The sequence below is a fragment of the Opisthorchis viverrini genome (genome assembly GCF_000715545.1).
Source record: "Opisthorchis viverrini unplaced genomic scaffold opera_v5_68, whole genome shotgun sequence".
NCBI classification, from domain to species: Eukaryota; Metazoa; Platyhelminthes; class Trematoda; order Opisthorchiida; family Opisthorchiidae; genus Opisthorchis; species Opisthorchis viverrini.
In genome coordinates this window covers 1,145,838-1,163,442 of record NW_008751724.1, presented here as the reverse complement: position 1 = coordinate 1,163,442, position 17,605 = coordinate 1,145,838, and the positions used below count along the sequence as shown (strand labels likewise).

At 42.4% G+C, this 17,605-nt stretch overlaps 1 protein-coding gene across 1 annotated transcript in view; it reads right to left on the bottom strand.

Annotated features, from left to right (window-relative positions):
- The window catches only part of T265_04248 (hypothetical protein), a gene marked incomplete at both ends in the record, with an annotated part of 45,305 nt that overhangs the window by 12,072 nt on the left and 15,628 nt on the right, over positions 1 to 17,605 (bottom strand). The window contains 6 exons of the mRNA XM_009168941.1: positions 858 to 1,169; positions 4,174 to 4,312; positions 5,355 to 5,551; positions 6,976 to 7,135; positions 7,658 to 7,881; positions 10,116 to 10,266. Of these exons, the coding sequence (XP_009167205.1) occupies positions 858 to 1,169; positions 4,174 to 4,312; positions 5,355 to 5,551; positions 6,976 to 7,135; positions 7,658 to 7,675 (826 nt within the window). The remainder of the gene's footprint in view (positions 1 to 857; positions 1,170 to 4,173; positions 4,313 to 5,354; positions 5,552 to 6,975; positions 7,136 to 7,657; positions 7,882 to 10,115; positions 10,267 to 17,605) is intronic.

Sequence of the window (17,605 nt, the reverse complement as noted above, 5' to 3'; positions counted from 1 at the left end):
ACCTTTTCTAACCCGTCCTTCCTCGGGGGAAGGCAGCATCGCTGCTTCCATAAATATGGACATGCTGGTCGCCTGGGGGAAACACCTTACTGCCTTCACACTCCTGTCGCAGAGGACAGTACGACTTTACGGACATATACAGACCCTTGGTTCCTCGGTCTAGAGTGGATCCACTGTAAGGAGATAACGGTAAATAACTTTTCTTCTTCATCCTTTCCCCGAGAGAGTTTCACAAATCTGGTGGTTGTATTGTGGACGGTGAAAATAATATGAGATCACACTTTTTGGTTACCGATATGCTGAATCGACCGCAGTAACATGGACGCCTAAATGGTGTCCTTCCGCAAAGAGTTAGGCTTACCGGAATTCACACAGCTGGTTTAGGACGATAAATGAACATCATTTTGGCCTGCTATGCTTTGTTATAGACGCGTTTTAAAAGTTAGGTTTTCCCTGATTGCACGAAATGGACTGCACTGAATGGCTGAGGACACTAGTGGTGCTTCTCAACTGCCTAGCCAGAAAGAAGGCAATCTGAAAATTTTTCAAAGATAATCCCTATTAGGAGATCGCTCGAGGATGGGTGGTGATCATCACACGGTTCGAAAAAATGCTTGCCTCCGAATGTAGACAAAATGCAATAGTTCTTGTCTGATTCAGCATTTCTCTAATTTTATTTTTTCCTGCTTTCTCCGTACACTTTGACTTTATGTTTACTTTTTCGTATTAGTACGTTGTCAATTAGGTTACCGATTATCTACGAGCTCTTCAGTTTCGGTTGTGGGTTACTTAATGGACATCATTCGCTGTTATCGTGAATCGGACATACTAAATCTGAAATCATACAACAGACTCACCTGAGTTCCGTCTTGGTGGTTCGTATACGGAGAATGTATCATCGGACAAGAAACAGTTGATTACAAATACTCGGTCCTTGTCCACTGGTATATCCGTGATTAGTTGAGCGTAGAAACGAAGGATGAACGACTCAAGGCCTTGTTTGTCCTTTGTCATAAATTTCACAAAGTCTGCTTTCGGGGCAACCGGAATAAGGCTCTTGCAGTTAGCCAAACTATCTTCTTCAGAGCCCCATCCGTTATATGGAGGGTTCTCGCGGACCACTGGGATGCGTGTCTCTGGAATGTTTGGCTTCACTGGCGTGAAGTCGGCTAAGGTAGGAGTAGACACAAGTAAACATTGGTAAGTTGAAATCAAAGAATATTGTCGCAGTGCAAGCTTTGAATGAATGAAGTGCTTCTTAGTCTTGGCAAAAACCCCTCACTTTCTGAAACTGATAGTCTGGTACGTAGTATTGAAGCAAAAGATAGAAAATGTTAACCAAAGAGTTATGCATCTTATCCCCCTAAGTTTACCTGTTTGGTCTCAGTAGGGATCTAACTGCCTGTGTGGATGAGCGTTTTGAGATCCGACCACAATTCCCCCTCCCGACTAATTTATTTTGAGGTCACTGAACAATTTTCATGAAATTCAAAATTATGTGTCCTCGAAGAGTTCTTTTCGCACACCACGTGAAGGGGAAGCGAGTCAGGGGAGGTCAAACAACAATGTAGCTTCGCCGGTCATTGCCGTTTCCCTGGATGGGGACACAGAGTCGGGACACATCAGAGATATTTTCAGACGTGGTTTAGTCATGCATCTACGATATTGCCTCCAATGCATAGCTCCACCTCCAACTTCCCCAATTAAAGGTATACCAATAACCCTGCACTTACGAATTAACTATATCAACTTCGGTCCCTGATGGGCAGCTAATTATCCCACCTCCCCAAACCAGTGGCGAACGAAACTCTGGCGGCTAGAACCATTATTAGACAAGTACACGGTTTTTATAGTTGATACTGATAAATAGCAACCTGTTACTCACGAAAAGGTGCAGAGAAGAATGTTTGTTTAGTACTGAAAACAACGAATCCAGGTGTCTTTGAACCGGTAACAATCAGACAAGGTGAGGTCTTGTATAACGTGTTGCTGCCAATGTAAACATGGTTGGTTAAATATGGTGGGCTTAAGAGCAGAACGTTGAAACCCACCTGCTACGACTTTGGTTGGAAGAACACTTTCAACGAATAATAGCTAAGCAGTTAAAAGCCACTAGAGAATAAAGTGATATCTTATCTGGACAGAGATTTTGAAAGGTGGACAACCTCAGGGTGCTCTTGAACTTTCCTGGACTTCCGCTGAATAATATACAATAATAAAGCAAACACTGCGAAGCGATTCCATAATTTCGGTACAAATTTTCCTCTCATTAGATGCTTTGATACCTGACCGGACACCACTCGCATATCTGATCAGTAGCATACAGAGCTACACATGTCTGATCCTGTCAGGAAAGTTGGAATCCTGCAATAACCCCCAGAATACCCGGAACCTACTTAGATTCTTGAAATTCACCTAAATTTTGATAGGGAAACCAGAATCATCCAGGACAGTCAATCACTTAATCAAATCAGCAAAAGTCGGTGAGTGTTCAGGCACCCACAGAAGCACGACCGACTGTGATAAGTATTCAGGCATTTCATAGAAGCCCGGTCGATGTTGATGGGTGTCCACTAAACGACGGTCAGACAGCCCGGATCGATGCCCCAAAGTACCCTTTTGATAGCGCGAGACCGTTCTAACTTATTGCAATAAAGTTGCAATAAAGTTGTTGTGTACTTCATTAGCGGGTCTTTTTCCGACGCCAAGGCACGGCAGCGCGGACAGAAGTTAGGTATATCAGTTTTAGCTGCCACTTTTTGAAGCCATATGGAGTTTAAGCACGACCGTGATAAGTATTCAGGCATTTCATAGAAGCCCGGTCGATGTTGATGGGTGTCCACTAAACGACGGTCAGACAGCCCGGATCGATGCCCCAAAGTACCCTTTTGATAGCGCGAGACCGTTCTAACTTATTGCAATAAAGTTGCAATAAAGTTGTTGTGTACTTCATTAGCGGGTCTTTTTCCGACGCCAAGGCACGGCAGCGCGGACAGAAGTTAGGTATAACAGATTTAGCTGCCACTTTTTGAAACCATATGGAGTTTTCAGTCACTCTCAAATCCTTGCGGGCACTGCTAGGGTTAAAGGGAGACGTACAGCTGAATACATTTTCAGATATGCCCGTTGCTTGAAATGACTTAGTCAAGCAGTAAGTAATAAACTATACTTGGTTTGTTAACATTCCTTTTATCATCCTCAGTAGCGGGTACGAAGCATGCAAGATTACATATGGAGAAGAAAAACGACAATCTTAAGGAGAAATTGGTAGCGTGACAAGTTTTCTGGATTTTTCAGTGAATATTTTGATTTGTAGTTGCTGCCAACATACACTGAATAGTCTGGAAGCTCTATACAGCTATTTCATTCTTATTGAGAAAAATCAGTAGTGCGCTTCTCGCCAGCCTCCCGGCAATTTTGAAGCACCGATATCCCGTTTGGTAGTTTGGACACAAACGTTCTACTAATAATTTATAGATGGCTTACAGGAAGAATAACTTCACAGGGTAAGACCTGTATCTGAAAAGTGGTTCCTCTTGAAGCCAGTCGGCAGTTGGCCATATGATGCGGCCTCTGTGATTGAAGGGTGAGTAGCCCTACATCCTGTCTAAATGCAAGTTAACTACACTGCTTATCAACCACCCACGGATAAACAGCTCGGCGTTCACACCATTGGCCGGCAAGTCGTGGGTTCGAAGCTCCCTGGAGCCCTGTGAGATGCACACTGCTGAAGAATCCCAATAAGGATGAAACAGCTGAACGGTGCTTCTCGGCCTTTCCATACAGGTAGGCTTCACCCACAGAACGAAACCCTTATGAAAAGTCCGGAAGAGGACACTTGTTGGCTGTGTGAAACGTGTCGCTCATTTACTAACTGCAAGTTTTCAAATCGTCGTTCATCGTCTTGCTTTGTAATCTTCTCTCTTATTGACAAAGGCTACAAAACAAACTAAATATTTTAAACTACCTCTGATTGCTTTGTCAGCTGCAATTTTTTATTCGTTATTCCAAAGTGTCACTATGCTGAACTACCAAGTGAAGATCATTCTTTGGATAGAAAAGTCGAAAAAAATGTGAACTGTTCATGCATCAGGTTAACCCCCGTTTACTGAAACACACTGGTTAATTGGCAACCGGAGTAACAGGTAGTCATACATACAGGTAGGAACATACTTAGGCCATACTTCACCCGATAGTATTCTTTTGTGAATTCGTCACAGTCACATAGGATAAATTTACGCCCGTAAACGTTCAGACTGGCTCCAATTGTCAAATCGCGATCCGTGTAGAAGTCTTCTTTGTAAGCGCCAATCTGGAATCAAATTCAAATCAAATTCAAATTCAGCTTTATTATCTCAAAGATTGCGTCTTTTTTCATGTTTCTGCTCGCAGTTTTGAAACTGACATTATTTCAAAACAAGGCCACTTATTCGTATTAACTCGTAGGGGGATTTCGGATCCTGTTTAGGTCCGACTTTCGTGAAGGTCAGTGTGGCAGTATTTACAGCAGTTGTTAGCTGAAAGGTGCAGTCACACTGGAACTAAGTTCGAGTTAAGAGTAGCTCGAAGAATGAGGCGAAGATGGGTGCGGAGTGTGAATATGTTCCTCAGTTGTTCATCGCTATTATCCATACTGGACCCAATGTCTCCACCGGGTTTCAGAAGACACCCACTGAAAGTGCATGACAACACGTTTATCCACGTCTATCCATTTACCCCATTCACCTGGTTCGGAACCGTTTCTGGCCTCGTGTAACCATAAACAAAACACAAAAATTGCCTGAGATGACTACAGACCCGAAGGCTTTTGTCACCAAACATTTCTTACGGATGGTTGTATATATCTTTGAACCTACGTCCACGTTTGCACAGCCCTGCTTCTGTTTTGGTGCACATATCCTGAGGTTGTCTGCTACCCTTTTGGTGTAGACCAGTAACAACCATGAATTCACACGTTGATACACATGAGACGAAACCGAACAGCGTCATATCTTGTACAACCACGTAAAAAGGTCTAATTTTACCTCTGTACGCCATGCTTCTTTTGTATTTCAGGACTTTAGAGGTCCAGAACTACTAATAAGAGTTACCCCTAAGCTCCAAAAGTGCGGAACTCGCTCACTTATTCCATGTGAAGGGACCGGGATTGACAAAGGATTATCGAAACACGGCTGAACTAAGTGCAAATATAAAGTATGATGATTCTCGATCTTGAAGTGAATACATATATATATATATATATATACCATAGCAAATTGGACACACCGCAAGTTTGACTTCTTAGAAACAGCAAACTTATTATGCTGTAAAAACACATCTTTCCCATTATTTCATGATATTTCAAATATGATTACCTTCAAACTGTCAAGGATATACCGCCCACCCCTTTGTGGATGTCCAAATACGTTTAGAAGAGTTCGGTCAGTTATCGTGCCCGGAAGGGGGACTTGTGGAACTCCTCGTGGTAACTTCTGACGTCGTAAGAAACATGGAGCACTGTCTCGTCCCGAATTTGCTGGAATGACTTCGCGGATTTCAATGGTGTCATCAGCTAAGCGGGGAGAAAAGCCACGAAACTTTAAGTCAGGCGTGCGGGGTGATGTCGTATGGTAGCAAGATTCGAAAATATGTGTTCAAATGTTTCGGGTGGTAATTTTCTGAACTGATAAATTCATTCCATGACTCGCCTCTATGAGTACACTCCCGACCTGAATTTTCAACAGCATGAAACATTAGAGATTTGAAACAATTGCCGACATTTTGACTGGCTGACAAATCACTCATTGCCACTGAGGAAATCTTTTTGGATTTTGGTCTCGACTAATTCGGTCGGGTCCGTAGTTTATGGATGTTTGTGCCTGCTACTTGCGGCAGCATGAATGTGGTAAATTCTGACTACTGGCTTTCGGGAAGTAGTTTTCAATCTACATGTTTAGTTCGTGCTCAGCACTTCTGCGGATCGCTTCGCCGGTCGAACTTCAGGCTCCATTTCAAGACTTTGAGCTTGACGAAAAAGCTCACCAAATAGTCCATTTAAATCTGGGAATAGGAATACGATGCGCTATCAACTACGAAGTAATCAATTTCGTAACTAATGAGAAACAGTCCTGAGGCCTTCCTTGATTTTTCATTGGAGCCTGAGGCGATTAACAAAATTAATAGGCTGAAAGTGTTGAAGAAATGTGTGAAATTCTTTCTGACTGCAAAATGACTTTGTAATTTCAGTACTTGTGATATGACGTGAAAAGAGTCCTGATTATAGTTGTTCCTGAGAGCTATACTTATGCGGCTCTGGACCCTTGGGACAGAATATCTGCTAACAGAGGCGCTTCAAATCGGCCCTTCAAAATGCTCCTTTCAGATGGAGACAGCTGCGCTCAGTGAGTGGAGTAAGCAGTGTATATCTGTGAAAGCCTATCTTCATGAGACGATACGCGATCAGGTTCCCCCTGTCTCCTCTCACTTGAGAGTCCCTCTACATATCTTTTCTGAGTTGTTTACATACATTTGGCCACAGTGCATTCATGGTATTGAAATACGTCAGTAGATGCTTCGTTCTGGTCAAGTTGTACTACATTTTGTCTCACGGGGTGACCTCTCCGTTTTTGGTCACCTTAGTTGCATCATGTACTTCTTCAAGGTAAATTTGGCATGTAAAGCCTCCTATGGGAACTGCGCTTACCTGGATCCTACTGTAACTGATTCTGAAAACACCTTTTGTATTGATAAGTTTTCAGAAGCTCCTCCAGTTCATCATCTCAATACATTTCATTTGGAACATCTGCTCTTAACAAATGGGCGCAAACTCTTTCACTATCTAAAGCCCATCCTTCATGCATACCTTTCATGCATTTATTGAAAGTTACCTGATTAAGGCTACCGCGGACATGTAACGAATTGCTGGAGTTGGAGCCAACAGTGGTAGTACATAAAAGGGGGATAAACTAAAACAAATGAGTCAGACCAATGGCTTACCCAAAAAGTAGTGCAGCACCATTTCACGAGGATCTCCATACAGTGATTCCGTATCATCCCAGAAACAGAAAAATCGAAGCACATGACGATCATGATCCAAGAACTGTCGTAGTTTGTCGATACGTTCATAAGGTCGCAGCGGTTGCATAGACTCTGTGTACTAATGAGCGAAGGTAGAGAGCAATTGTGTTTTATTGGTATGAAAACGTCCAAACGGAAAGTCAGAAAATACGAGTTCATTCTTTGTTGCTACACAGTGGCTTAGGACAGAATCGACCACCGATCCATCACTACGCTCCACTACGCTCTCTAACAACGCACTGATTATGTCACATCTCGATTGGTGATAGAACGTTTGCAATCAAATTGCCCAGCTCAGTGAACAAACCAACAACCATCTATGCTATCTGAGCCACCAAAACTATCCTCTATAGCAAACAGAAGAGCTAGTTAGAGAAGCTCATGATGTAACGTAGCCCGTATAACGTACGAGTGTACGAATGAACCCGCACGATATATTTGGACTCTGAATTTGATAAATCTTTAAAACCGAATATGTTTTCTATTGTTATAAGGCTGAATCGTCATCACAATCATTAACAAGTCCTCTGTTTCCGTCATTTCAAAGACTCTCTATATGGAACAATACAGTTTCGTCTTGTAAATTCTGATTTCCACCTACAGCTTTGCGGTGAACCATGTATGGGTCATCTGGAATCGGTTCCGGCTCCCCCAGACGCACTCCAAGTTTTCGCAAAAAGTTTGCTGTGAACGGGTCACATGATACCAGTCGGAACTTCTTTCCATAAGCAGTGAACTCATTCCCTACGTTGAAGTCATCAACCGTGTAGAACAGGTGGTCTTCTGGTGGTGGTTTCGCAATTCGATGCCGACGAATGATCGTTCCTGAAAGGAAGGTAGGGATTATTTTAAAAAAATTACAATGGAAAATGATAACAAAGTATCTCAACTTAAGATAATGATTTTTGGTAGCACCAAATTCCGTCTATTGTGGCTTGGTTCGACAAACCGTCGCACTGCTTGGAAAATTCTTTGGATAAGAACAAAGATGGGTTGATGAACATGTTTTCGGCAAGGTCTTTCCAAGTCCTATACAGTTGCAGAGGCTAATACAGCAGGATTTAACGCAATTCAATGAATATGGTGTGTGTGTGTGTGGTAGGACAGGAAGGCGGTGATGGCTACTTATCGAAGAAGTTCAATTCATCGTGATAACTACCTGAGTTTGTCAGTGTAGACGGTGCTGAAGTTGTATGTTCAGCACAGGGTGTATGTGGGGCGGTGATCTGGACCATGGAAAGTCCAACAAACAGACAAAGCGTTTTTTCCGCCAACTGATAACTTAATAATGCCGGATGGCAGTGGCTTCAGCCACTACAATTGTGCGGTACCCTGCCGAACTGGCTTAATTAACAGGCGCCTTGTAGACAATATGGAAACTTCGGCTAGGTTTTACGCCATGAACCGTGTCTATTAGATGCTGTCGGTTATCTTCCTCCTACTTGCAGAATCCTTTCCGGGTAGATTGTGTTCCTTCATGTTTCGACCTAGCTCCATCGTCCTTCATCCAATATAGTCCGCTGCATATTGGCAAGAGAATGAGTATACTAACTTATTTTTGGCTTGAACAGACACATCGTCGTTGAGGCTAAAGGAACATGGATGATTGTGAACCAGGTTTGGAATGCCGTGGCCGGTAAAAGTTTTTCAACCTGGTGTAGAGCCTTCTGCACAGTAGGCTGACTGGTATTTCGTCCCTAAATAGAACAGTTGTTCATTGACAGATAGCCACTGCCATCTCTCATTCGGCTCCATGTTCCATATACAGCGTCCTTATTAAAGTGCGTTAAATACTACTATCTTAGCCTCTGCAACTGTATGACTAGGAAATACCTTGCCGAAAAGATGTTCCTCACACATTTTGCTGGAAGATAGTTCGGTCATCTGAACGTGTTCCTCATAATGAATGAAAAGTTTGCCGGTTGCGCGTATTAACTTTGTGATGGAGCGTAGAGTTTAACTGACGGGTTATCCTAGAACGAGCATGCAAACGGATTTTCAAACCCTTCCCTCAAAATACGTTCTTATTTTATCTCCAGGATGATTGAACAGCTTTGTTAAGTCAGTACATGAGGACTGTTTCACCCAAAGTACGCTAATTGAGCTCGAGATAGATCAGTGGCTGAGGCGTGAACTTACTAACCAGAAGGTCCATGGTTAGAACCCATCTTGACTATTGCTGTTCAGGCTTGGGCAGACTTGCAGTACCTCTTACTTCCTTCGGGTGGTATGGCAGCTAGATGCCGAAAGCGTTTTACGGCTGGAAGGTTCGTTTTCAGTATGCTTGTTACGGTCAGGCGGAAAAACCTGAATCTCGAGTGATGATTTATTGTGTCTTACATCCCAATAGCTGCTTCACGATACTCGGAATATTGTGATGTATTGAGGAATGACAAGCAACGTTAGAAGAATTTACGGAGGTTATTTAGAATTGAATCGTTTGTGAACAGTACTTGTAGGGCGAGATTGTTCACCTTGCTCTTTGCCCACTAGCTACATGCTCGTGCCCCATTTGAGGATGATTTGACAGGTGATTTTACAACTGGTCCACCAGACATGATAACACCTTCAGAGCAGTGGTAGATTCAGCCCAGCGAACGAAGAGAGCATCGTTATCTGCGGCTTGATGCGCACTGAGTCGTCTTGACCTCACTCGGAGGTCAATACTGAGCGAGACAGCCACGAATAGAAAATCTCTCCTCACATCAGCACAGCAAGAGAGTTGCTCAGATAAGAATGTTGTGAATACAGCCAGAAAAAAATCTTGAAAAGTACATATGCATCCTATAGTTGTTTTTAACTGCTGTGAACGTTATGAACGATTCATGTTGCGAACATAAACAGTAGACAGTGAAATATCGGTAAAGATTCCAAAACAAGTCGATTACAACTGGTTTCTCGATAGCAGTGGCATCAAGCGGTCTCTTTGTAAATCACTAAGTGGTCTGTAATTGATCAGAAATCAGAAAGTCATCATTAGAGGAGAATCCGTCTTGGGCGAGTGTGTTGAGGAAGAGAATTTGAGCAGCACTCAAGATACGCATGCTGAAGACACTAACCTTGTGGTATGCCTGTGTCTGCTAATCTCGGCTCCACAACTTGAATGGTATCATCTTCGGGGTAGAAATAAACTTTGCAGCGCCGAACCCGATATTGCTCCTCACGGCGTTCGTTCACTGTTTCTTGGAAGTAGGCATCGAATGACAAGCACTGAAATCAAACATAAACATCGTTAGAACCGGAATACATTGTTTGGACTCCTTGTGTGTGTTCTGAAGAAGACTGCAAAAATTTTCTCTTTACACACAGTACTTTGAACTCTACGGCTGAACCTAGTTGTTGTGAGGAGATCCAAAAACGTGATCATCACTTGCCACGCCTACTTCCGTCAGTGATAACCTCTTCGGTGCTTTGGACATCTTTCGTACAAGAAGGACGCTAAAATCATCAACATCGGTCCCTAAGATATTCCGAGAAAGGCATTCTTGCCTCGGGAGTCAACTGAAATCCTAGCTGAGTATGATAACAGCTGCATGCAGCAGATCAGTCCCCATGTGGCCGACAGAGCCAATGAACCATGACGCTGGATTGCCCTTTGTGTAGATCCGACAATCTAATCCGACAATCTGAGCAGCGTGTGTCCGTGATATTTCTGGAGTTCAATTTCAAAATATCATGTCTCAGGGCACAACAAACAAGCTAGTTATTGACTGTGTCGCCAACCTTAAGAAACGCCTCATTTTCACTATCTACGGCAAAAAAACCGAAGAAAACAAGTTGGAGACCTAAAAGCAATATTTCGTCAACTAATTCCAATGGTTTGTTGACGTATACAAAAACTTGGCTTTACAAACGCAAGTTTCACTCTCTCACTGAGTTTATTTTCTGAATTTGCCAATACGGACATCATGTACTGGACTGGATATTGGAATAACGCAAGTTCACTCACTGAGTTTATTTTCTGAATTTCCCAATACCGACATCCTGTACTGGACTGGATATTGGAATTCTAATTCATCAGCCATACTTCATTTTAGACTTATCCAATACCCTGTCCCATAGACGAAATCACTAACATTTTATGTCCATTTTTCACTACGGTGAATTTACAAACCTCAAAGAAATTATGGCTTGACGGTCTGCTGATTATTTGTCAGAAATTCAGTCTCGAATGATTGCTCTGCTCTCGTTTGCAAACCAATTTGGTTCTTTCGAGAGACACCTGGAACCCAGCTGAATCTCTCGTTTGTGATGTTTTCAGGCAACTGAATGTGCTGCACCAGGCCGTCTCATGTTTCAGTCGCTACGATATTTGAAATATCGCGATACATGTATATCTTTGTAATGTACTACTCATAAGGTTGCTGGAAATCCATCGATGGATTTTCAGCATTACAAAGGTTGCTCTGCTCGTTTATTACCCCCACTCAGTTAAAATACAGTACAACTAGCCTTGAGTCATGTAAACCACACCACGTGATTCGATGCTATGTCCCCAGTTGACAAGTTCTCAGATGGAAGTCCCATGCGAATAGTGAGTCCTTCCGGTCTTAACCGGCGACCTGTAGTTTTGGGAATCGGAGCCGAATTAAATTACATTAGCCGGAATTTTATTGTTTAACACTATTCATATCCTAGTTGCCAGCTAAACCAAAGATGTAAAACGTAAGTTGCCACATCATTCCTAAGCATACTGGTCTATTTTTGCAACATAAAAATGATGATGTCCTGTGAAGTGATGTTTAAAATGTGGTCATCTAATAAGCCATAAGGGATTCTGTCATATTTTTCGTCTTACTGACAAAATAACGCGAATGGAACTTTCCAAGTCTGGTCAGACAGCCGATTTGAAAGCACCCTCGTAGGAATCCAATCCCGGGTCATCGAAAGGAAAACCCGCACCAAAATTTACTGGGATACAGAAGCCTACTGGAATCCACCATCGAACTTGCCAAATGAATCTAAAAAACTCCAAGAGGTACAGCTTGGGCACTGAGCTCCTGGAATTTTAAGTACTTGGACTTTTGTCCAGAAGGGTCCACCTCACTTATTGCAGCAAACAATTTATTCATTTTCATGTTTCTTTGAAGTGTTGTCATTCAACAGACCTAGAAACTCGACGTATCCAAAAAGAAAAGCTTATGTTTTTAGAACAATATTTACTCTTGTCTGCTTATGGACCCTTATCGAAAGAAACAGTTTATACTGTTTAAAGAGTGGTTGGTGCGAGGTTGAGGTTAGAAGAGTTTGAACAGTAAGCTTATAGGTATGCACTGTTCGTTTATGGTTGCACAGACATCTCATGGGTGCCGAACCTTTAAGTCTTTCGACTCAAATTCAATATATCAGTTATTGATAGTATAATATACCACCACAGCGATAGTAGAGTTAAGTTGCATTCAATTGTGAAGATTATGAAACAAGCGCTAGAAGGTCTTGAAAACCCTTTTGTTCAAAGTGCTACTGAGAAGTGCTGAGAAGTGATACAGAAAAGACATCGTTTTCATCTTCGAAGAGAAGACGCGGGTGTTCTTGAATGAACTGGTCAGAGTCATCCCACCATCTGGCATACGCTTTGCACCCAAAGTGTAATGACATACACCTTCACATGTAGTCACTGAACACGTCCCTTACAATCCAGGAAATGGCACTCGAAGTTGTGGAACGTTCTGTCTGTTATGAGGTTGTAGCAGTTCCGATTTTAGTGTGGCATATGGTCCGTCCACGAATCTGCAAGGCTGAGGCCACGCTTACCATTGGCGTCAAAGCGGTATATCCATAAATCTCAAGGAATGTGAGTATCAGGCTACGGTGCTGCCTGTTTTGCTGTATGGCTGTGATGGTGTCTGCCAAAGAGAGTGCTGTTTTTAGAATGGCGGGAGCAGAGGGCTGGCCAACCTTTGACCTAACAGGTGGGTATGAAAGAGTTTACAAAATGTCTGAGTGATATCAGTGCGGCTCGCCATCCAGGATGGGGACCGCATTATCTCCACGGTGTCTGGTTGGAGACACTGCAAGATATGGTTGCTAATCGGAGTCAATGACGTTCTTGTGTCGATTTCTATCCCGATTGCCAGAATGAATATCTGGAGACCCATCGGAATGATTGTGGTTGATTAGCACTCAGTCCATTCCCCGTTCACATCTAGATTCTCCTTCACAATAAGGCTTTCAAATAAATCATCATGAAAACATTGGTGTTGAACATTGATGTTATGTTATCGATTTTCATGCTGAGGTGAATTGTCGAGTCGCAGATTTGGAACACCAGCATTTTTGTACTAATACTAACTTTTCAGTCCATCCAATCAATCCAATGGATCATGAGAAACACTCAAAATTGTAGCTAATGAGCGAAATATACCCATTTGCAAACAAATTCGGTTTGTGACTGACTTACCCGGAACCCAGCTAAATCTCTCGTTTGTGACGTTTCCAGGCTGAGTAGTCTCAGAATTTTTTATTAGAATAATTACTTGGTTTTTTATCAAAGTCCGACCTAGCTCAAAAGCGCTGCAGAGAAAGTCATCAAATGCCCAGTGATTTATGAAACATGCAGGAGAATATTCCAGCCATCTCGCTTGTGATAAATGGCTTTTCAAAAAATGCTACTCTTTGTAGTGAGTCTGATATATCTGCAACACAGGCCTGAAAGTGGTCAGCTCCTTTGGCGTGGTGTTCTTTAAGCAAGTTGAGATTTTTCGTTCTGAAAGTCTGTTTGATATTGATTTACTTCTTGTTCTGTTGCCATGGCTTCCTTTACTCGGTAGTCTCGTGCATTAGCTAATATCAGCGGTATGGAAATATAGCAGTTTCATGAAAGCCAGACAACAGGGGAACGCGATAAGTCAAAAAGTTTCAGTCTTCGTGTACTTGAAAAAATGACTCATGGGCGTTGGTTTTGCTACTAAGTAGGGAGTGATAAAGTAGAAAAATTACGGCGTATTTTCATTAACGTTTGATAATATTATCAAATGATCATCATAAGTTACCGGGTAACCAACTCAACAATGCGATAAAGACCACTAAACTTGTGTTTTTGACCTTGAAGCTTTGTTTAAAGTAAAACGATTTTAAGGAGCTTCTTTTAAAGTGACGAAGAGTCCAAAGAACCCAAAGTGAAATCTCTCGTGTTGTCCATACTTCGATATTTACTCAGGTACTCATAAGTACTTCATTGATCCCATGTGAGATAGTAGAGGAGTTCTGCTTAATTGGAAAAGTTTGGAATCGATTGAGCAACTATCACCTCAGAAGGGCTTCGTAAAAATCTACCCATTATTTGCCAAGCCCTTCCGAAGTGAGTTCTGTTCAGTTAGTTAGTTATTATGCGAAATCAGCCGAATATAATACAATACTTTAACTAACTGAGAAACGCTGTACAAACGCGAGGAACAAAATTTGCAGGCATTTGTGCATAAAGATTCCCTCCATTTGTTCAGTTATCCCTTTCGGTATTTGTTTTTTTAACCCATCTTACGTACAAATTTGTGTGCTCTTTACCAAAACCCAAGTTAGTATTCGTTTCATTCGGAAATCTCCTCGAACATATTTCAGCTGACTGTTCGACGTTTGGTAGGCGATTTCATTCCATCTATACCTTTACACATCAATATGCGTGTCCATTTCGAGAAATATGAATCCAAGACGATAAATTTACAAGCTGTCACCTCCGTTTCGGGACACCATAGAGGGAATTTTAGGGGCTATTCAAACCAAGTCATTGTTAACTTGAATTATGCATATGCAGTTCTTGGACAGGCTGTGTACTTTAGAGTAAGAGAGAAAAGTAACCAGGCACCCAATTGTATGATCTAACCTCTCACGTAGTTATGACGGTACGTAAGGCTCCAGTAACAGGGTTAGAAATCTCTTTATGTGCCTTCAGACTGAGTGCATTTTCCCACCCTAACAAGAAGTTTCAGCCTTGAGTTTCCTGTACCCAGTGTGCAATGAACACCGTCAAAACACGTTTGATCGAGCTGGAGACAGTAAACCATGAATTGCTTTTAACCTCCTGTACTGAATGAATCAGTATCGCCACCCGTTTTATCTCTGTTATTTGCATTCCTAAAAAGCACTTCTAAGGTAAAAATCTTGCGTATCTAATTGAGGCTTTTGAAACAGTGTTGCACATCCATCTAAGTCAGGGGGTCACTGTCTTCTTTGGGAGCACAATGCACAGATTTGCTGATTAGAATGGTCACAGAAAATCTAAACAATGGCGCTTAATTAACATAACGAGATTTACAAATTCTCTTACTTCTGCTTGGAAGGCGAGATGGCACAAGTGGTTAGTGCGCGAATCTACTGACCGGAAGGTCCGTGGTTCGGACATGACCTCTGCCTTTCGACTTCCCCTGTCTGGGCTTGAGAAACTGGGAGTGTCGCAGCTCTCATGCTTCCTTCTGGTGGCATGGCAGCTGGGCACTGAAAGAGTGCTACTGCTGAACTGAGTAGGGGCTATTTCTGAATACTGGTAGCGATGATGACAAAGCGGGGATGTCTGTGCGGATTTATGCACCCATATGCTTACCTACATGCTTACCTAAATGCTTACCTACATACATGTATTGGGAATAGTCAGCGGAACCGCTCGTGAACTTCCAAAGACCTTTGGTCGGATTTACAAGAGCATTGCTTGTCAGACAATTGTGCAGTTATTTTCAGATCACATACATGTGGGGCCAGACTGCGCTGAAAATTGAAGAAGCACTGTACAGCTGTTTCATCCTTATTGGGAATCATCATCATTCGAAACCCAGAGTTTCGAACTGGAAGTTGTTGAGCTGAGCTGGTCAAGAATGGCTTACCAGCAGTGTGACTAACTCGCACTTAGACAGAATATAGCGCCTGTAATCCTTTAATAGTAGAAACCACATTGCGTGGCCACTTGTTGACGGACTACTTGAAGTACAACTTATCAGATGGAAGTTTCAGTTACTCTGTGAATTTATTCTCCGTTTGAACTACTTTCAGACGTTTGGCAGAAAGGTTAATTGTTCAGACCACTAGCCAGATGGCCATGGGTTCGAAGCTGTCTGGAATTCTGTGTGACACACTGGTGAAGATGGAACAGCTATACAATGCCTCCCGGCTTTCCAGCGTAGACTGGATTCACTTGAAGGACAATATTTGGCTGAAAATTGCTAACTGTTCTCACACTAACGTCGTTTTGCTGTGTCCAAGCAGGGTTGGAGAAAGACGGATTAGATGCTATCCAAAATGTACAATCAACACATTCTAAATCCTGAAGCGGGACAATTAATAGAAAATCCATCCTAGAGAGGGCTTTAACTCATCTATACCAAAGGGAGTAAAACGTGTTCTTATCGAATCTCAGGAACATCCCCAACAGTTGGTAGTAAACGCACCTGACGGGAAGGATATGCGGTAAAACTGCTCTGGGAAACTGTAGAAAATTCACAGCCCGGACCATCGGTCTGCGACAGAATTTTCCACTCTTCACGTATGCCGAAGATTGTATTCCGCCGGAACACCGAAGGTCCGGGTGGCCACTTTAGGTTCACATTACGTGGGAATCACTATACCTGACATAATCTCTGAAGTACACAGATGGGTTGACGAACATGTTTCTAAGTGATGTGTGCACGGAATAAAAAAATATAGCGCTGACGTCATCAACAAGAAACTCATCTAGATTCGTTTGAATCTCGCGTCAAAGCCAATTTTGTGTGCGATCGAGAGTAACTGCAACAATGTCCGATTTGAGTTCAAGTAGAACATGAGGTTGGCGGAAACCCGTGGACTGCGCCTGCCTGATAAACCCGAGAAGGGCTTACAGGTTGTGAGCTGTCGAAAACTTTTCGCAACCTCTACGTGCGATGTGTTATGTCCAGGCGGAAACAGTGACTATGGTGGAAAAGGTTTGGAAACCTACTTAGAAGACCTCATTTTTGCTTGTGCATCTTGGGTGACAACTTATGCGAACACGGTCACGCATTCAACATAGTTGATTCGGAGTCACCGGTAGTTACAGAATTCACCAACATGCAAGAGTACCTGAAGATTTTATTCGGAAACAGCCTAATTGGGTTCGTCGTCAATAGAAATTCAATCACTTCATGTCTTGTCTTTCAAAGCACAAGCGAAGTAATTAATGGAAAAAATTTGCGTCCTTTTCGAGTTAAAAGGGACCAAACGAAGTCTGACACTCTTAGCCAGGAAATGGCGGATAATACTTTTATCTCCAGTGGGGAAATAAATAAATCATAAACGGTGAGCAATTTGAATAGTTATAGAAAAATAAACAAGTTTCACTTCCGGATAACACAGTTTTCAGTGACGAACTGTCAGTTGAGTTCAGCTTTAAGCCCACAAACCGTGCATCAAAGGGCAGATGTTGTTGCTTAGTTCATAAAGAATAAGAAAAACAGGCAAATGAAAGCTGCTCGTTAAAGCACCAGTAAGTTTGTTGACGATGAAAGTTCTGTTTGTCTAGTATGGTTGAAATTGAGAGGTACGCAGTGAAGGCAATAGCCTTGATTCAAGACCACCATTGGCTGTTTGATACGATAATATCATATCT